Source organism: Chrysoperla carnea, chromosome 4 (assembly GCF_905475395.1).
Source record: "Chrysoperla carnea chromosome 4, inChrCarn1.1, whole genome shotgun sequence".
Taxonomy (NCBI): domain Eukaryota; kingdom Metazoa; phylum Arthropoda; class Insecta; order Neuroptera; family Chrysopidae; genus Chrysoperla; species Chrysoperla carnea.
The window spans coordinates 53155583-53175768 of record NC_058340.1 but is presented as its reverse complement, the minus strand read 5'-3'; the positions used below and the strand labels follow the sequence as shown (position 1 = coordinate 53175768).

At 28.4% G+C, this 20186-nt stretch overlaps 2 protein-coding genes across 3 annotated transcripts; both read right to left on the bottom strand.

The window, feature by feature from the left end:
- Positions 1–1404: 1404 nt before the first annotated feature.
- On the bottom strand, positions 1405–10262 carry LOC123298137 (cAMP-dependent protein kinase type II regulatory subunit). Its single transcript, XM_044880050.1, has 5 exons — positions 9722–10262; positions 5762–6041; positions 5065–5323; positions 4002–4263; positions 1405–2079 (listed from the first exon to the last, which is right to left on the bottom strand). The coding sequence occupies exons 1-5, from the start codon at positions 9933–9935 to the stop codon at positions 1949–1951; spliced, it is 1146 nt and encodes a 381-aa protein (XP_044735985.1). The 5' UTR covers positions 9936–10262; the 3' UTR covers positions 1405–1948.
- Positions 10263–11593: 1331 nt separating this feature from the next.
- On the bottom strand, positions 11594–18829 carry LOC123297427 (transitional endoplasmic reticulum ATPase TER94). Of its 2 annotated transcripts, none has more exons than XM_044879079.1 (7): positions 18680–18829; positions 17905–18264; positions 13990–15301; positions 13061–13244; positions 12712–12998; positions 12490–12644; positions 11594–11868 (listed from the first exon to the last, which is right to left on the bottom strand). In XM_044879079.1, exons 1-7 carry the CDS (start codon positions 18694–18696, stop codon positions 11772–11774), a joined length of 2412 nt encoding a protein of 803 aa, XP_044735014.1. In that variant the 5' UTR covers positions 18697–18829; the 3' UTR covers positions 11594–11771. The 2 variants fall into 2 exon arrangements, with proteins under 2 accessions (XP_044735014.1, XP_044735015.1); XM_044879080.1 differs by having other exon boundaries at positions 12490–12641.
- Positions 18830–20186: the final 1357 nt, after the last annotated feature.

The following is a 20186-nucleotide window of genomic DNA, read 5'->3' as shown; positions in this document are numbered from 1 at the left end:
GTAAAAAGTACTAAAAGGCGAGATCATAAGAAAATTAATTTACTAATAAAATTGATAAGTCTGCCAATTATTTTTTTCGGATTATAGCATATTAAAGTTTTTACGCCAAGAGAAATTGGAACAAGAATAAAAATATTATTTTTTCATTACCCAAGCTCTTCAGTTATTTTTGAATTTTAAGGTTATTTTTGTGATTGTATTAAATTTTAACAAATTGTTGGAGATTTGGTGGCTTGATCTTGAGTTTAGTTTGCCATTTCATCATTATGAACAATCTGAAAGTTTTAGCGCATGATTAAGGAACAATTTGGAAAAAGTAACGCATTTTATTTACAAGTCACTGTTTGGGCTGATGGCATGATCTCCAATTAAATGTAATTAACTTGTAAGAAATTTAGTTCAGACAAGAAGACTTTCTAAAGACATGCGAATTGGCCTCCAAACTTGCGGAATTTCGTTCCGTTTGATTATTTTCTGTAAGAGTATGTGAGCTTGTTAATGACGCTAATAAAGAAGCCGGAATTTAGAATTATTTATTACCTTATGGCCACACTTATCTCAACTGAAGGTTTTATCACGGTCTTTAAAACATTTTTTATATGTTTTATTTCTTTTTAGACTTCGGTTAGACCAATTACAAAACTAACTCACAACTTCAACGTGTGCTTTACCAATGCGTTAACTTAAATACAACCATTCGCATGTACTTTTACTTTCAATTCAGAATCAATTTAACACGATGCAATTTTCAAATAATCGATCGTTTAAATTGACGCTCGCACGACCGAAGCCATAATGTTTTATATCTTTAAAAAATACAGATAATTACTCTTTTTCCATCATTTGAATTAATTAATCAGTCTAATTATATTTTTATTTTTGTCCCACATTCAGTATACTTATTAATAATTATTTCACTACAAAATGTAACTTTATCGAACTAAAAATGTAAATTATGTTTTAAAAAAATAAATAATTTAATAAATTATACATAATTGGTCATATTCTCAAACAAAATAAATACAAAATGTTGTTTCAATTAATAAAAACGATTAATAAATGGCTTTATTTGTTTTTTTTTTGTAAATCCGCTTAATTATTATTATAACAAACATTTTTTTTTTTTATTAAGGCCCAGTTTCACCACTTTTGACTAAACTATAATTTTCAAATCTATCGAAATAAAATTTCAATTTTATTATTAAACTGTAATTTTATTTGGTAAATTTAAAAAACAATTCTAATCAAAGGTGATGAAATCGGACCTAAGTGTACATGCGTTTTGTATACATATACCATGTGAACACACTATCAAGTTATATATAAATTTTTTTTTTTTAATTTTATTTTTTTAAGAGAAACTTTTTTTTGTATTTTATTTATTATTACATGGAAAGTGTGCATTTTTATATAGGTTTGACTACTTATAATGCACGATTATTTATTATTTTTTAACTAATTACATAGCCCATTTTTAATTAAAATAATTTTTGTAAATAACAAAAACTAAATATCTATAATATCTCATATAACACGATGATAATTCTTCTAATGTGATTATTGCGTTCTAGATAGAATAGTTTCTTTTTTTTTTGGAAGCATAAAATTTTCATCTACGATTGCAGGCTTCTTTGTTTTGAAATAAAAATAATCGTGTTATATCGATATTTTAAAAATATTCTATACAAATTGTGAACAATAAGTAAAATGGAAAATAAAAGACGATTTTTTATTGGGTTTTACAAAGAAATTTCAATATTTTTGTCGATAACAATAAAAAGTTGTTTGTTGATGTGTATTTTAAAATATTCTTTTATGTAACAAGTAACTGTTGATGGGCATTGGTTTTTGGTTGACATATAAAAAATTTTTAAAATTAAATAAAACAGTGCAATAAATAAAAAAAATCAGAGAAGAAGGCGTTTTTTATAATTATTAATGAATAACTTCATCGAATATCGCTGATGTTTGACTTTGAGCCAAATATTTTTATCAATTGATCTTCATAATCATTTATATTACGCTTCATAAGCTGCATACATGGACCAAGTAAACGTTCGAATGCTTCCACATCCAAAACTATTTCAAAATTAAAAATATTTTTACAAAAATTTATTTAATAAAATATATATATGAGTGACGTTAATTATTGGCATCGTTTCCCTATTTTTTTACCAGAGCAACTGGCAAGGAATAGATAGATACTTGTCAAACAGCTGGATGTTCATTATTTATGTGCTAATCATGAATATTATGCCAGAATAATATTTACAATTGTTTTAATTAATATCGAAATAAATGACCTAAATGTAATTCGATTCGATATTGAAAATTAGTTCTAGCCAAAAACAATTGATTTGAATTTTTGTTTGTTTACTCTTTCAAATTCGTTTCAGTATACAACATACGGACACACTTTCACACTTATACATTTTATTTAGTTACCCATGCGAACCTAAATTAATAAATTATGAAAATAGAATATTTTTTATATTAAAACTACCAGGGAACCATACTTTACAAATCACTGAAAATAAAATTTAAATAGGTTTCAAAAAATTGAAGCTCTAAGTGGTTTGACATTTGACCATTACTAGAACATTTTAGTTTATTTTCCAAAAAATATGCTCTTGTTGTGAGAGAGAATTTTTATTTCGAAAGGATATTTCAAAAATTTTTGAATTAAAATATAATTTACCAGGTTATTAACTGAATTTTTGAAGCCCCCTTAAAGAAAATAAATGCCACGCTGCGCTATGAACACAGTTTACGTAAATTGTGAGAAAAAAAATTTACGTTTCAGTCCTATCCAATTGTATTTTTTTCATATCCACCGAATTTTTAATAACCATCGACTTCAAAAATGTTGATTAGATAAAAAAAAACGATTTAACTACTAACAAAATGGAGAATGTCTTTTTATATTTAACACAGAACTCTCAATTTTAGCCTCTAAAAGCAAAGTCCCCCTTCAGTTGTTTTTTTCGGTTATGAGTATGTATAGTATAATATAATGAGACGAGTTTCAAAAGGTTCTACCTCTTAGAACTTTATTATGATTGCCTTTAAACTTAACAAAAATATTCTTCTGGTACTATTCAATTTAAAAAGAAATGCATTGGAATTTCAAAGTCCAAGTAGTCTTCAAATCTTAGCTAGCAAAAGATATACAGCAGGATTAACCATTAGGTGGATTAGGCAACTGCCTAGAGGCCCTACATTTACTAAGGACACCGCACCAATTTAATTATCAAAGACTATAAAACAGGCAAATTATTATGAGCAGGTCCGGCCCACACACAAGGGGTGCTAATCATTTACGAAGCCTAAAAAACGCGGTGATTGTCTAGAGGCCCCGACATAGATTAATTCTGTCTTCTATTAAACGAGTAAAAATTTATTTTAAGCTATTTTTAATGATAAAAAGAACACAGAAGATTATTTAAATTTGAAAAATAGCGAAAATGTGTAAGCATGTTTTTAACCATTAAACTTGCTTTATGAAAAAAAAGGTTCGGCAACAATTTCTATTAAATAGTTCAGATGATTTTAAGCATTGCTGAATGTAATTTTTTATCCAATTTTATTATAGGACAGGAGGAAATACTCCTTGTTTCATATGGCTTAAAGATCTGGAGTTTTCGACTAAAGCGTTCTTAATAAAATATTCTATAAATTCAACTTAAATTATATAGCTGAATTGAACTAGTCAAATTTTAATGTTACGTAAAAGGTAAATATTTTTTTGAGTTTAAAAGTAGTAGAGACCTACAAGAATAATCGAATTTGAAAATAAAGTAATCGATATATGAATAGAAGAAACACAATAGCCTTCACCTTGATTGACATATAAGGAAAAATGATACCAGAAAATATATTCTTCTACCATTTTATTTGAAAATATTAAATTTCATGATTTTAATTAATTGCTGTCTGGCTTGTTAATTAACTATTTACTTCCATTCATAAAATTATGTATGACTAATATATAAAGTACTTACATGCAAGTTTTAGATCTTTTTCAGCATAAGCAGAAGCCGCACGTGGTTTATGAGTAACAAGTGCTAATTCACCAAAGTACCCTCCTTTACCAATTTTACTAATTTCAACTTCTTGACCATTTTCACGAATAATTGTGATCCGTACTTGCCCATCCTCTACAAAGTACATACCATCAGCGGAATCACCCTGTTTGATTATTTGTTGTCCAGCTGTGTATGTTCTAGGTATAAGTGCATCAGCCAAATTCATACGTTCATATGACTGTAAATAAATAAATATATATAAAGCGATTGTCGAAAAGAATTTGATTTGCTGAATTTTTTACACCCTGTATATATGTAATATATATCAAGGTATACTAAGTTCAGTCCCAAGTTTGTATTGCTTAAAAATATTGATACGAACAAAATTTTGGTACAGGTGTTCATAAAGTTATCTAATTAGTCCATTTCCGGTTATACGACCGTTTGTGACCACGATAACTCAAAAACGAAAAGAAATAACAAGCTGAAATTTTTATAGCGTGCTGCGGACGTAAAAAGTGAGGTCGAATTCGTAAATAAGCAAAATAGGTCAAATCGTCTTGGGTACGTAGAACCCATCTTGAAAACCGTTCAAGATATAGCCAAAGTTTAAATGTAAAAAGACGGATGAAGATCGACCTTATACCGTCTCGATTAAAATGTATTTTGCTCATTAGTATTGGCGCGAATAGCTTCCCAATTGTCAACATTAATTCGATTAATTCCAAGTATTGTACATATTTTGACCTGACAAAATATTGTACATATTTTGACCTCCCGAATGCAAATTTTATGGGTAAAATTTTGCCTGAATTTCAATTGATATGTTTTAAACGAAAAGCTCGCAAAATAATCAATAATGTTTTAATCTCTGTTGCTCTTTTGGAATATAAAACTTCACAATAATAATTCTTTTAAATTGGCATAAAAACTCTAAATATGCAAAAATTTTAATCAATCTTTAATTGAAACTCTTCTACTACAAAAAAATCACTTTAGAGTACAAATATTTTTAAATATTAAGTAATGTTTAACTAACCTGTAATGATTTTAACATTGGAACACTATCAATAAGAGATTCATACATCTTTCGCTTTTTAAACGCTGATTTTAATAAGATTCGACGAAATGTTTGACGATCCATTGCCCATAAACGTCCATTTGATGATGCACGAATTGTAGCTGCACGTGGCATATTATATAATAACGCTAATTCTCCAAAACTACCATTATCTTGATACGTATGAATTTGTTTTGTTTCACCACTTTCGGTTGTAACGAACACATCAAATCGACCACTAAAAATAAAGATCGCGAATTAATTCTATACGTTTTTATGTCTTAGAGAAATTGCTAGATGAAAATGCTGGAAACTTCGTATACTATTTGCTCGTTGTTAGGAATGATAGATAATGCTGCCTTATTTTTACGGGGCCTGAATAATTTTTAATTTTGCCAAAAGCTTTAATAAGAATTTTTTATAACATATGTATATTTATTTTCACCAACACATTTAAATAAATGTGTCTATCCAGACACAAACATTTCTTTTTATTACATTACCGACTAAGATTTTTGATAACTTGGCATAATTCAATTACAGACAGCAATACTATAGTTCTCAATATACCTTAAAAGCACTATTACATACAATTTCCAACGACACAAATTATACAACGAAATTCACAAATGAAGCCAATTTCGCCCAACATCATAGTTATAAGCATGAAACATACCTTTCTATAACGTAGAAATTATCACCATCGTCGCCTTGTTTTATTATATAATCACCAGCTTCAACCACTTTTTCGAACATGGCATCAAGTACTTCCTGCATCTGTTCTTTATCCAATGATCGAAATAATAAGATATTACGTACAGCTTCAGCCAAACGAAGACGTTGTTCATCTGATTTTGGAAATACAACCTTTGCACCGTCATCTTCATCCTCTTCAGGATCATAAGTTTCAGCAAACACGGATTTACGTCTAGTTGAGAAACGCGCTACTGGTGGTTCTATAAATAAATGATAAAAATATTCTTAGAAATGTACATTAAATGTTTATGTTAATCACTGGTATGAAAATTGAAAAGCTTATTTGAATTATTAAGTGGAAAAATTAAATTAAACTTTGCATATCTCTCTGGTTTATCATCATTACCACTTTAAAAATTAATAACAAATTCAATTATTCCCCCATGTACACATTTTTTTTAAATATATTTAATATTTTTCTAAATTAAAATTTATCTTTTTCAATTATTACCCAGCCACCAATTACTGGTGTGTCATAAATGTGTTGGCTTTTTAAACTTTTCTAATTTATTATAAATAATGCAAGCACTGGTATTCAACACTGTCTATATAAGATATTTCAACAATTAACTCAGTCAATTGTTTTTTTTTTTTTTTCACTTGTTTTTCTTTCAAAACAAATTTCAATAGGCTATTTGATAGAATGAAAAATATTGTCATAATTAGTGATATCTGTTTAATTTATGGATTTTAAAATGTATTTGGCGTAATCTGACAAAATAAGAATTTTATTTATTCAAACAAACAAAAATTCCCACTTTCAAAAAGTGACTGATTAGGCACTTGCCTAGGAGCTCCACATCTGCTAGGGTTCCCAGGGAAAAGTCAAAAGCGAAAAAGACAAATTTGTACGAGAAGGGTGCCAAGTCAAAACCTAAAAAAGGAAGAGGGGACAAATTTTTATGAGAAAGGTCCCGCACACGAGAGCGCCAAGTTATTTACGAAGGCTTAAAAGAACTCAGCGTCTGATCTTCACAACGCTTAGGGGCCCCACAAAATTGCATTGCTTAAGGGCCCCGACATGGGTTAATCCGGCTCTGTTTTCATTCCTTTTATGTAAATATATTAATCTGTTCTAGAAAATGAAAAGGTAAAAATTCCATTTCAACAGCAAACATTCAATAATAAGAAGCGTCTATTGAAGGGAAAATATAACCGGCAAAACTCTTTTGCTCACGAGTTCAAAAAAAAAATATTTTTGGAAAAAAGTAAACACACTACGTCTGTACATAGGCTTACTTTTACGAAGTTTAAAAATTTATATTAATTAATTAATGATTTAATTGAATATTAGTAAAGGAGCTAACATACATATTTTTGTAAAAAATGTATTACTGGGAAAACCGCCATTTTCGAGCTATGCTTGAGGTGATAGAAGTGGTTAAATTGAAAATTTTTGTCCGACTCCTTACTGGGTATTATCGAGAACCAAATAAACCAGTAAGTTAATGGTGAGACAATAATTTTAATTTTTAAGCATTTGTCTCCGTACAATATTGTAAAAATATTTTGGATTATTATATGCAACTTGCTTGTAGTCAAATAATGTGTTATTTTTAACTCTAATGTACCACGCACCTATTTCTCATAATAAATATGATGTCTCTAATGTTGTGTTGATATAGACATCTCTCTTCAACCATCAATACTCTAACTATAGTCGTTTCTGTTCAACAACAAAATTGATTAACTTTGTGTTATTATATCTCAATAATGAAACGGTCAATAATTTTTTGTTTTGTGTTTTTTTTTTTTTTTTTAAATTCCGGACAAATAGAACTTTAATTAAACTTATTTCGAGATAAAAACGAATTTAAATTAATATAAAAAAATTTAGAATTTTCTTGACTGTGCCCATAGCGAGAAAACAGCCTGACCATGTGTTCAGATAACACTCAGTTAATAGGCAAAAATTTGTATTTTAATCCCTTTCAGTAACCCAAAGCCAAATATCTCGAAAAACTTCCCAGTCATGTGAATAGGTCTTGCTTATACCAACTATAAACGTACGAACGATGGTTAGAATATTTATATAAAAATGACTGTCAGCTCCTTAACTATATTAAAATGAATGTAGGTATTACATATGGTAAATAATTATATAAGACTATGACAAGTGGGTGAAAAAACCCTACGGGCCTACACCCACAGCTTTTTTATTGTTGAAAAAATATTTTGAACCAATTTTCAAAACATTTTTTTTTTGTTTTTGTATTTCGAACCGATTTATATGAATTAACATTATTGGTTAATCCAGCATATTTAAATATAGTAGGCTGGGAAATTTTAACAGATAATAATCAAATTCATTGCAGGTGTTACATAACACGGGAGATTACGAAATAGTTCATGTTTGTAGCTCCTAAAAGATAGAAGAACAACATTAGAAAGTTGTTTTTTATAAAAGATTCAACTTTTGTTCGATACACTCTTCGTATAATTAATAAATTAGGCGGAAGCTGAATGCAATAATCATGTTTCTGGCATTTAATTTACAGTTGAAATTATTCAGTTTATGGAAAACTTTATAAAGTAACGTTCCAATGTAAGTCAGGCTAATCTGAGTACCGTTCCACTGTGGCGTTAAAGGGAACATCTTCCCAAAGCAAGAAGTTCCGTAATTTACTGAATTAAGGAATCAAACTGTGTATATAACCACATCTAGTCCATTCGATTGTGCTCTCCTAAAACTTATGACAGCACATTCCAAAAGGGTGGTGAGACTTTCAGAGTGATCACAGAAAAATGAATTTATAATTCCATGTTTTATAAAAAATTCATCATATTTTTCCATGTTTTAAAAATCTTATGTGTATCACTCAGGTATTTGAAGTTTTATATACTTTTGAGACAATTTTATATACTTTTTCAATTCAAAATTGAGAATAGAATAGAGAATAATTAATGTTTTAAACTGATGACCACATAGTAAACCTTCTTTTAGAGTATACTAATTAATAATTATCTTAAACATTGTCATTAATCATTTAAGTTTGAAGCAAGTTAAATATTGAATAAAAAATTGTATTAAATTGTAAATAGGTCAAATTTTTTTTCTAACAAGTTTGAATTCTATAATGTAATGCTAAAATTGAATTTAAAGTTCGAATTGTGAAATAATAAACGCATTATCACAATACCCGATTTCATTTTGATTGAAATCGGGAAGATGTCTAAAACTGTCGCCTTTAGGACAGAAAATTGCAAAATTGATAGTAATATTATCCGTTAATTTTTAAGAATTAGTTACCGCCGTTCCTAGCATCCTGTATAGCTAGCTTATGGTGAATTACACAAAACAATTTTCGAGCAAATATTTGTTACGAAATATGAGGTTTAAATTTTGTTATGTTCATAATAAGTAGATGATAATTTATTGAATAAAGACTTTTGTATCACTTAAATACTTAAGATGTTTTAATAATTATAAGTAAACACTTCTTTTACTATAAATATTAATTTCTAGTACCCACTGTAAAAATTTTATTGTATGGAAAAAATATTTTTCATTCGATATTAAATAAGTTATTACTTTTTTACAAATTGTATTTTACACAAATACGGATAACTAAATACCTGATCGAATAATCTTCGATATTCGATGAATTTAGATATAAATAATATTTCAAATTTCTGGTCAAAATTTTATAAAAACATTAATTTGATACTTATACGTAATTCTGATCTTATTTTTTAACTAAATGGTAACATTATATCTTGCACATAAACCGGTTTTGATATGACATATTAACCGAAACATTTACCAGTTTTATTAAAACTTTTTATATTTATTAATTATTTAGATAAACTTTAAAAACATTAATTCAAAATAAAAAGCATTTAAAAACGTAAATTATAAAAATAAAATAGTATTAAATACCTTCTTCTCTTGATATAACAGATTCATCTGGAGATGGTACATCTGCCACCCCTTCAACTCGTTGAGTTGTACGATTATCACGTAAACGTGTAAAAAATTCTACAGCAAAATCTACTACATCACCAGGCTGTTCTAATAAATAGCTTATCGTAAATTCTAAAAGTACATCACGAAGTTCATCAGGAACTTGTATCCGTTGTGCTGCCCGACTCATTATTTTTTATGATTTAAATTACTCAGTAATTTATTTATTCAACCTAAATAAAAAAATTACTTATTTTCACTTATTTATTATTATTTATTGATTAACGGAAATTTAACTAGATATTCGGTATAGAAATTATCAACAGTTTATTGCACACAATCGATGAACTCAAAACCAATAAAATTGTAATAAACAAAAAAAACTGTAAGAATTCAATAAGTAATAAACATTTCACTTGACATAGAAATTTCGAATACAATATTTGAAAAATAAATCACTATTATTCAATCAAATTGAAGTCCTGTCTGTCAAATCTTTGATGTCCCACTTCAAACCCTTATAATAAAACTAAGATGGTGGAATCATACATAAGTGATTCCACCTTTGATTGAATATAATTTATGTATGATATTTTTAATTTGATTTAGTTAAAACAATTTTTCATTTTTTAAATCTGTCATATAATTATTATACATTTTTTTTTATTTCAATTATTACTTATCTAATGAACTATTCAATTTTAACTTAAGAAAATTGACTAAAATGACAGACGGTACTCTAGCGTTAATAAATGAAACTACTTATGAAAATGGTATTACTCGAATCGAACCATCAAGCAAGCCATCTAGCTACTTATTTTACATCTAAACGCATTCAACCAATAAGAATCTGAGATTTTATTTATAATAAAATCAATAGGTAAGTATTTCAGAAAACCTTTGACTTGTTTTCTACAGGTGAAAATGAGAATAGGGAATAGAGAGTGTTAGAACCACGTTTTTAAGGATAACGTCGCCGAGGGCCTAACAATTTATGTATTTTTTTATATTCTTAATTCATTGTTTCCACCGTTATAACAAAGTAAAAAATATAAATACTGCTTAAAAATTCTGTATTAAGTGTAAACAAATATTTAAAATACACTATTGAGATATTTAAACGCAGTTTGGCGCTCTCTGTTGATGACGTATAAGTACGTGATCTGTCAATTGGTGACAGTTCAATGTATAATTTACACTTTAAAAAAATGAATTTACAACACAGAATTTACGCTCGTTATTATTAAGTTTTCTAATAAAAAGCCGTAGAATAGTATAATTTAATTTAATGAAATACCATATAAAATGTAAGTAATTAATATCATACAGTATGTCAACAAATTTGACAAGCCTGTTCTATGATGTCACGTCCGTATAAAAATTTGAATTTCCGTTTTAAAAATTTTTAAATGCCCTCTTTGAATTTGTACTTTTATTAATTAATTTTAAGTAATTAAAAAGATATTAATTACTAAAATAATGGTTTAGTTGAAATGTCCAGTCATTAAAGTTACGGAAGAAAAATATTTGAACCAAATTTAAATTTCTTGAATATTCCCTATTAGGGGTAGAAAAGAAAGAAAACGTTTTATGTACTTTTTTTAAAGTAAATAATTTACTTTTTTTTATTAATTTCAAGATACAGATAATATTTCTTCATATATTTTTAAATTCTGCATCTTAATACAATAATAGGTTCACACAAGGCCCAATAATAAGCCATGATTATGTAATTTTTTTTTTTAAATAATCATAATAATTCATTCGAATTCTATCATTACAAAAAATATTAAAATTTGAATTAGAAATTATTTTGAATAGAAATGAGACTGTATAATTCATTATTGTATATATTTTATTTTATTTAAAAAAGTATTCCATGCGCACTTCTGATTAATTATTTATTCTTTTTTGGTAAATGATTAAAGATGATTAGCGATCTTGTTTTTTGCTGAGATGATGTTTTTTGTTTGTTAATATTATAGACGGGTGCAAACCGAAGTACTATGGACTAAAAAATACACACTTAACTATATAGATCGTCATCGGCATCATCTTGGAAGTTGCCTTGTTCACCGCCAGTTCCACCCTGGGATGTATTTGGTCCGGCTTGATTTGGGAATCTAAAATTAAAATTGTTAATATATGATTTGAAGAATATATTTATACACACAAAATGTATAAAATATACCGGGTGCTTTTTTAACTTGACATAAAGGTAAAAGTCGAAAAATAAGTTTAATCGAAGAAAATCCTTCAAATGAAAAATGTTAGTTTCAAAGACAAACATCTTATACGGGTGTTGAATTCGATCTAAATTTTCGGGCTCAATTAAAAACTCACTCTGATTCATAACTGATAACATTAGACGCACTTTAAATTTGAAAGTTGTTCTTAGAAAATGCAAATATTTTTTGGTTAAAACACAAATATTTAATTGAAATTTTGGGATCTAAAATTTCAACCATAATATTTAATGCAAATTTTTTGAATGAGCCACAATCATCGAGGTTCACCGAAAGACGTTATAATAATTTTTAAATAAAGATATTTTTCATGTGTTCGTAAAATAAATGTTAATTCAAGGGCAAACATAATTAATCCGTATGTTGTCCCCGTCTACCGCCTTTATTTCGAACATTGATATAAACAATTCAGGAAAGTAAATTATTCGTTTTTTGAAGAAATTTCAGCAATTAATGTGTGATTGACTCGACGTCGAATAAATTGTAAAAAAAAAATACCTGAATTTGGTACCAAATCCTCGAGACTGTTGTAAAGTTTGTGCAAACATTTCATATTTACGAATATCGTTGTCCGAAACTGATCGTCGTGCGAATCGCATAGCTTCTTCAAAATGAGCTCTAGTGATTTCTGGAACAGGATCCTCCTCGTCCATCTGACGGGAAAAAATTTTTAAAACAGTATATATTTTCAAATGATTTAATCATATTATTAATACTTACGTCCATTGCTAGATTTTGAGTGTTTGCCCTTTCACGTTCACGGCGAATTTCTGATTCAATTGACTGTCGAATTGCTAATTTACATGCACGTTGGCATATTTCAGTTAAATCAGCACCAGAAAATCCATGAGTGACTTTTGCAATATATACTAAATCAACATCATCAGCTACTGGTGATTTACGTAAGTTTGCACGGAAAATAGCTTCCCGAGATTTTTCATCGGGTAACGGAATGTAAATTAATTGATCCAATCTTCCCGGTCTAAGAATAGCAGGATCAATAATATCTATAAAAGAAATAATTTTTTAAATATAAATTATACAAGTATAACAAAAAGTTTTTTTTTACCTGGTCGGTTTGTAGCTCCAATAATGAAAACATTTTTCTTAGCTCCCATACCATCCATTTCAGTTAAAATTTGATTAATAACACGATCTGCTGCACCACCAGCATCGCCTACATTACCACCACGTGATTTAGCAATTGAATCTAATTCGTCGAAGAATAGAACACATGGAGATGCAGAACGTGCCTAAAACAAAAATACATTCAAATAAGTAAATACAACATATTTAGTGTCTTTTCTACTACAATAAAACATAAATTTTATAGATGGTTGTCACAGTTTTTTTTAAATAAATTTCCTGTCTTTTCCAAGCTTTCCAGCTGAAAAATTCAAAAATTCCCTAACCAAATTATTATTTTTAAATTGATCTTGGAAGCGAACAGGATAATCACGTTTAAACTACTGAACCGATTTAAATTTAATGAAATTTAGTACAGCGATAGTATAGAGCCTGAGAAAGGACGTAGGCTACTTTTTAATGCGAAAAAAGAATTGTAAAGGTGTTGAAATAAAGTATGACTAAAATGAATCGATTTAAATGAAATTTGGTACCGAGAACGTCTAGAGCCTGAGGAGCCTCTAAAAATAGTGAATGAAAGTTTTTATGTGGCGTAAAGAAACAAAGCTTGCGTCTTGGTCCAGAAAACAAAAACATAAATGTGAAACTGACGCAATAACGCAAAGTAAGGGTTTATTTAGAAAGGTGAGAGTTGCAGAGGATATGAATTAGATTAATTTTTTTAATTGGATTTTAGACTTGTCGATACAAGTTGTCTTGAATTTAATTGAAATTGTTATCCTGATAAAGTTATAATTTTCAAAAATTATAGTTTTTATCTATTATAAAAAGTGGAAGTTTTGAGGAGTTAAAAGTTTATCGCATATTTTATCGCAAAAACTATCTATAAACATAATATTAAAATGAACATACTTTATCGAAAATATCTCGAACATTTGCTTCAGATTCACCAAACCACATCGTTAATAATTCAGGACCTTTTACCGAAATAAAATTGGCTTGACATTCATTTGCTATAGCTTTCGCAAGCAAAGTTTTACCACAACCGGGTGGTCCATAAAACAATACACCTCGTGATGGTTGCATACCAAACTTAAGGAATTTATCTGGATGTTCAACTGGATATTGAACCAATTCTTGAAGTTCTTTTTTGACATTTTGTAAACCACCAATGTCTTCCCATGTAACATTAGGAACTTCAACAACAGTTTCACGTAATGCACTAGGACTGCTTTTAGTCATTGCATATCTGAAGTTCTCCATGGTAACAGCTAAAGATGATAATACTTCAGCATCAATTTGATCATCCTCCAAATCAATCAAATCCATTTTCTCTCTGATCTGTTGTAATGCAGCTTCTGAACACAATGATGCTAAATCAGCACCAACGTGACCGTGTGTTTCTGCAGCAATTTGTTGTAGATCAACATCATCAGCAAGTTTCATATTTTTAGTATGAATACGCAAAACTTCTAGTCGACCAGTTGCATCTGGTATACCAATATCGATTTCTCTATCAAATCTACCAAAACGACGTAGAGCAGGATCAATTGAATTTGGACGATTTGTAGCGGCCATAACAATTACATGAGAACTCTTCTTCATACCATCCATAAGAGTAAGCAATTGTGATACGATACGACGTTCGACTTCTCCATGAGTTTTTTCACGTTTTGGAGCAATTGCATCTAATTCATCAATGAATATAATAGCTGGTGAATTTTTATCTGCTTCTTCAAATGCTTTCCGTAAATTACTCTCAGATTCACCAGCTAATTTACTCATAATTTCGGGTCCATTAATCAAAAAGAAGAATGCCCCCGTTTCATTTGCTACAGCACGAGCGATTAAAGTTTTACCAGTACCAGGTGGCCCGTATAAAAGAATACCACGTGGTGGTTTTACACCGATAGCTTTAAATAGTGACGGATGACGTAATGGTAACTCAACCATTTCTTTAATTTGTGCCAATTGTTTTCGACAGCCTCCGATATCATCGTACCCAACAGCATTTAATGCTTCTTCTTCCTCTTCACGCTTAATTGGATCACCTTCACAATGAATAACAGTATCTGGTGCAACAATACAGAAAGGAGCTGGATCTGTTTCGACAACTTTAAATTCGATTGCTCTCATACCACCACGTACAATAAACGCATCTTCTTTATGAATTGGTCGGTATGCTTCCAAAAAGTACGGTTTTAAATAAACTTCAAATAAATTCCTGAAAAGAAAACATTCAAATATATTTTACTAAATCAATTTTTGAATCAGAGTTAAATTTATAGAGATAGTAAAAGAGCTGTATAGAATTTTCTTTTAGAAAACTATATTTGATATTACTTAGGCTAGACACGTAAAGGTATACTTGTGAAGGCTAAAGCACACACATGCTGCAGTAAACTGAAAAATTTCTACTCAGTCGAAAAAAATACAAGACGATCAGGTATCTTCACTTGTGCTGGTATTAAAAGAATCGAATTTTGATTCTTCTCCCGTCGTCTGCAGTGGTTGGAACACACGCCCCGGTTTATCTGTACAGTATACCGTTACGTGTATATCCAGCATTAATCGATATTAATATTGTCAATTAATTTTTAAACACTGAATGAACAATTAATTTTGCCATTGGGTAAATTTACACATCCATAACCTTTTTTTTGATAATTTTTTATTGAACGAAAATTATTGTTGAAAATAAGATCTGTTTTATGGATTTTAAATCAAATTTGCTAAACGAAAGTTAAGATACATCTTCGTGTACTATTTGTCAATTTTTCACAGGCTAAACCTGTTTAAATAAATTGATACCTGTATTTATACTCATAATTTTGATTCAAATACAAATCGACATTGCATTAATATAATTAAGTTTATCTTATATTTAACTTGTATTGTGGTTGAAAAGTAGATCCTATTGAAGGGTAGAATATGTAGTTGTATTTCATATGAAGCATTACTGAATATGAATATTGATAGGCTCAGAGTACTTTTAAGTCTGCCATTTAGAATTATTTTTTATTTAATGTATAGACTTGGAGACCCTGACCCAAAATTTTAAAACATTTGTTACAAATATGGTGTTTCTTTAACAGAAATAATTTTACCAGTACTCATTCAAAAAAAAAAATCCGTAAAACCATAGCAGACATTTCAATCCGCCAGAAAACTATACAATTATTTTCGTGAATGTTAAAAAAACGAATATGTTAAAACTTCGACAGGTTAAAAAAATTATTGGTAAAAAATAACTGCTTTTGTTTTCTCTATCTATTATAAGTCTTACAATCAGTATTTCTAAAGCTTTGAAATTTTGTATATGGTTTTAGCTTTCAATCAAACGGAAGAATTTTACAACATTTGATAAATATTTAACTTGTTGGTCTTGAATATTTACGAAAGTCATAGATTCCGCGGGATAGCATCCTTTTTGTTAAATGATTAGTGAATACATACTTCAAACTTCGTGAGTGGCTTCTTTTTGGCAAGTCTACTTAATTTTCTCTCTGCGGCTTTTTTCGAAAATGCTGAATTTTCAAATGAGCATAACGTCATATTTAGGCTACTGGTCTGAAAAATCACAGCAAGGAATTTGTCAGACATTATGACTACTTGATAACGATAATAATTATTAAACATTAAAATTTTATGTTCAGTAAAAATACTGCACCGATGAGCTTACCTGTCACCTCTTTATTGTTTTTAGTATTTGTTTTTCGAAACATACATTGTTTACTTTTTCTGAATTGTTTAATAATTATTAATGTTTTCAATTGATAATGTCTGACAAATTCCCTGTTGCGTTTTTTCGGACCGATATGAAGAAAATATGCTCATTTGAAAATACAGCAATTTAGAAAAAAATCTTCGTGAACAAGTTTGGTAGACTCGCTACAAGGAAGTCACTTACGTAGTTTCAAGTATGTATTAATTATTTAACAAAAAAAGGTACTGTAGCTAAGACTAATATTACTGAAAATACTAAAACTTATTATTTATATAATGTTCTTGAGTCCTTTTTTTCATTTAGCAATGTAAATTGTTAAAAATACAATTAACTTTAGTTTAAACAAGTGAAAACAAACAATTGACTGAGGTACAAGTTGAAAAACCATGCATAGACAGTGTTGATGATTTTATCACATTACGCATACATAACTGATATTCCCATAATTACATACTATACAATTTACGACTCATTTACGAAATCGACCTCACTTTTTACGTCCTTAGCACAGTACAAAAATTTCAGCTTGATATTTTTTTTCGTTTTTGAGTAATCGTGATGACAGACGAAAGACGACAGACAGACAACCGGAAATGAACTAATTAGATGATTCTATGAACACCTAAACCAAAATTTTTTGCTTAGCATCAATATTTTTAAGAGTTACCTTGCATATTACATATATGCATGGTATACAAATTTTACGTAATTTCCTTGAATGCTTTTTTATGTATTTTAAGATAGTAAAAAATAATTTGAAAAAAATGATTTATTGTTTTACAGCGTTTATAAAATGACACAATTCTCTGTCCCATCCTGTATATAAATTATACATATTTATCAAATTTAATTTTGATGGGTTAATTAATCAAAATTATCAATAAAATGCGGTTTTTTATTTACATTTCCTATGTTTTAAAATTTTTTAATTAGAATAATTAATATTTCCAAATTTTTCATATAAATTACTACAAATGCGTAATTATTTTAAATAATATCGAAATTTTTCCAAACAAACGTTTAACAAATTGTATAACGAATTACATAAAATAAGTTAATTAAAATTTAACAATGTATGGAAAAAATTAGAAAATGCTTACCCAGTAAGTCCTTCAACAGTATCGTCAATTGGCAATACATGAATACGTTTACCATATTTAACATCGGGGCACGGTTGAACGGATACAACATCTGATAATCGTACACGCAAATTATTACGAACAACACGGTTCATTCTAATCTTTTCATCTGGGCATGTATCATCTGCAAGAACAATGCAAACAGTTTCCTTTCTACGCTTTCCTTTCAATAGTACGGTATCTCCTCGAAATAATTGTAGTTCATCCATTTTTGCTTGTGAAAGGGCAACGACCGAATTATCATCGCTGACGGCCTCTTCAACAAGGAGCCTGTTGGGACGGTCCTTACGACGAAGGATCGCAGTAGCCAAATCATCTGGGCTATAACACAAAAAATAAAATTATATAAAAATTTTCTTTTTACCTAAATATGTATTTTTACAAGGGGGAGTCCCACATCTTTTAAAACAAGCTTATCATTGTCATGGCTGACAACTGACAAAAAAAATTATAAAAAAAAAAAAAGGTGAAATAAAAATTAACAAAATGTATAAAGAAAAGTAATTGAGAATAAATATTTATTACTAACACAATACAATCCGTCATAATTCGTAAAATTGACAACGAACTTGATAAATTTTATATATGTTTAGTGTGTAACAAAAGCAAGCCGACAGCCGACATGATGACACAGGGGTATTTGAAATACATGACAGAATGATTATGCGAGAAAAATAATTGATTTCAGATAGCTTTGATAAAACAAATTTTCAGTTTAAAAAAAAGCCATAGATACCTTTTTCCTTCAGCCATTATGAAAGGCTATTTAATACAAGAATAAAATAAAAAGAAACACAAAAAATTCTATTTGAACAACTTTTATCGTAACACACAACCTAACGAAAAGTCTCTTCACTTCAGAATGAATGACCACACTGAAGCAAACTGATGATGTGGTTTGATGTTCAAATAAATTTTTTATTATAATAAGTTGGTCATATTGGACAACCTATATTCTATAAATTTAAATTCGCCAATCATGATTCACAAAAATTTATTATTTTGCAAAAATTACTATCTGTTCTTGCTTGTAACACGTCTTTGTTCGAAAATAATTTGTATTTACTATTTACGTAACAAAATATTACCAACTTAATATTCTCTCGAATAAGTCTAATGGTTTTTATTAAAAACAACAAGTAAGGGAAATTGAAAAACTTCGTGGTTAGAAACCTTCAAATATGCAATTCATTCATAGAATATATAACCTGAATTCATTCTATTGTAAATTCTGATTCATTCTTGTAAAAGAACTGATTCAGACAAAAAAATATTTAAATTATGCATTCTCTAAAATTATTTGTTAATTCTCTTGTGATATTCGTCTTTTATAAAAATCTATTTTAAATTCACAATTAGGGTCTTTTCTTAAATTTTCAAATTAGTATATGAATTAAATGAAGTTAGGTATGAATTAGTTTTTACAAATGCATCAGCAAAAAAATTATCTTTGGATAATTATCAAAGTTCGATTAAATAGGAAAAATGTATTCTCTTTGATTTATTAAGTTGAAATAATATTAATATTTGCAGTTTTTCAACATTTTCACTAAGATTGATACTTTCAGAATTTCAATTTTTCATAATATAAATATGATAGAAACTTTCTTAATATTGTCTTTTTATTATTCAATGGTGAAACTAAAATTGCAACACATATTTATTGGCACCGTGCATGAGTTTTATTTCAGGCTTTGTCCATGGTAATCATAAACTACTTTATTAATATGATTATATGGATGGATATATAAGTTTATGATTTGTATATATACATTAAAAATTTAATATTATTTTGTAACAAATTTAAATATGTAATTATCTTAATTTATAGTAATCGATGTAACAAATTTGCAATTATTTTCATTTCTATAACCGAATTATGAATTTAGTATATTTACGGTTAACTTAAAATGCGTATTATTTATCCAAATTGTATATATTTTTAATTTCTTATAAATCAATTTAGGTCACAAAACTTTGACTGTTTTCTTTGACTTTTTGACTTTCGAAAGCCGTTTCGTATTTGTGTGTACACCGCACAAAAATTACTGAAGATATTGTGATATATGTTTTGTTTAAATTTTTTTGTAATAATTAAGTAATTGTGTACTTTTCTATACCATCTTCATATTCACATGAATATTCAATATACACTATAGGCAATGTATAATACATTGCCTTTATAATGTAATGTCAATGGCTTTAATATATAGTTGCCAATAATTTATGACAATGCGATTTTT

Bases quoted from the DNA above. Each gene is read 5' to 3' on its own strand.
- LOC123298137 (XM_044880050.1), bottom strand. From the start codon at position 9,935: ATGAGTCGGGCAGCACAACGGATACAAGTTCCTGATGAACTTCGTGAT. The intron at 5,324-5,761 runs GTATGTTTCATG...CTTTATTTTTAG, and splicing joins AATTTCTACGTTATAGAAAG to TGGTCGATTTGATGTGTTCG. The intron at 4,264-5,064 runs GTTAGTTAAACA...ATTTATTTACAG, and splicing joins CAATGTTAAAATCATTACAG to TCATATGAACGTATGAATTT.
- LOC123297427 (XM_044879079.1), bottom strand. The intron at 13,245-13,989 runs GTATGTTCATTT...TTTTTGTTTTAG, and splicing joins TTCGAGATATTTTCGATAAA to GCACGTTCTGCATCTCCATG. The intron at 12,645-12,711 runs GTAAGTATTAAT...TTTTCCCGTCAG, and splicing joins CTCAAAATCTAGCAATGGAC to ATGGACGAGGAGGATCCTGT.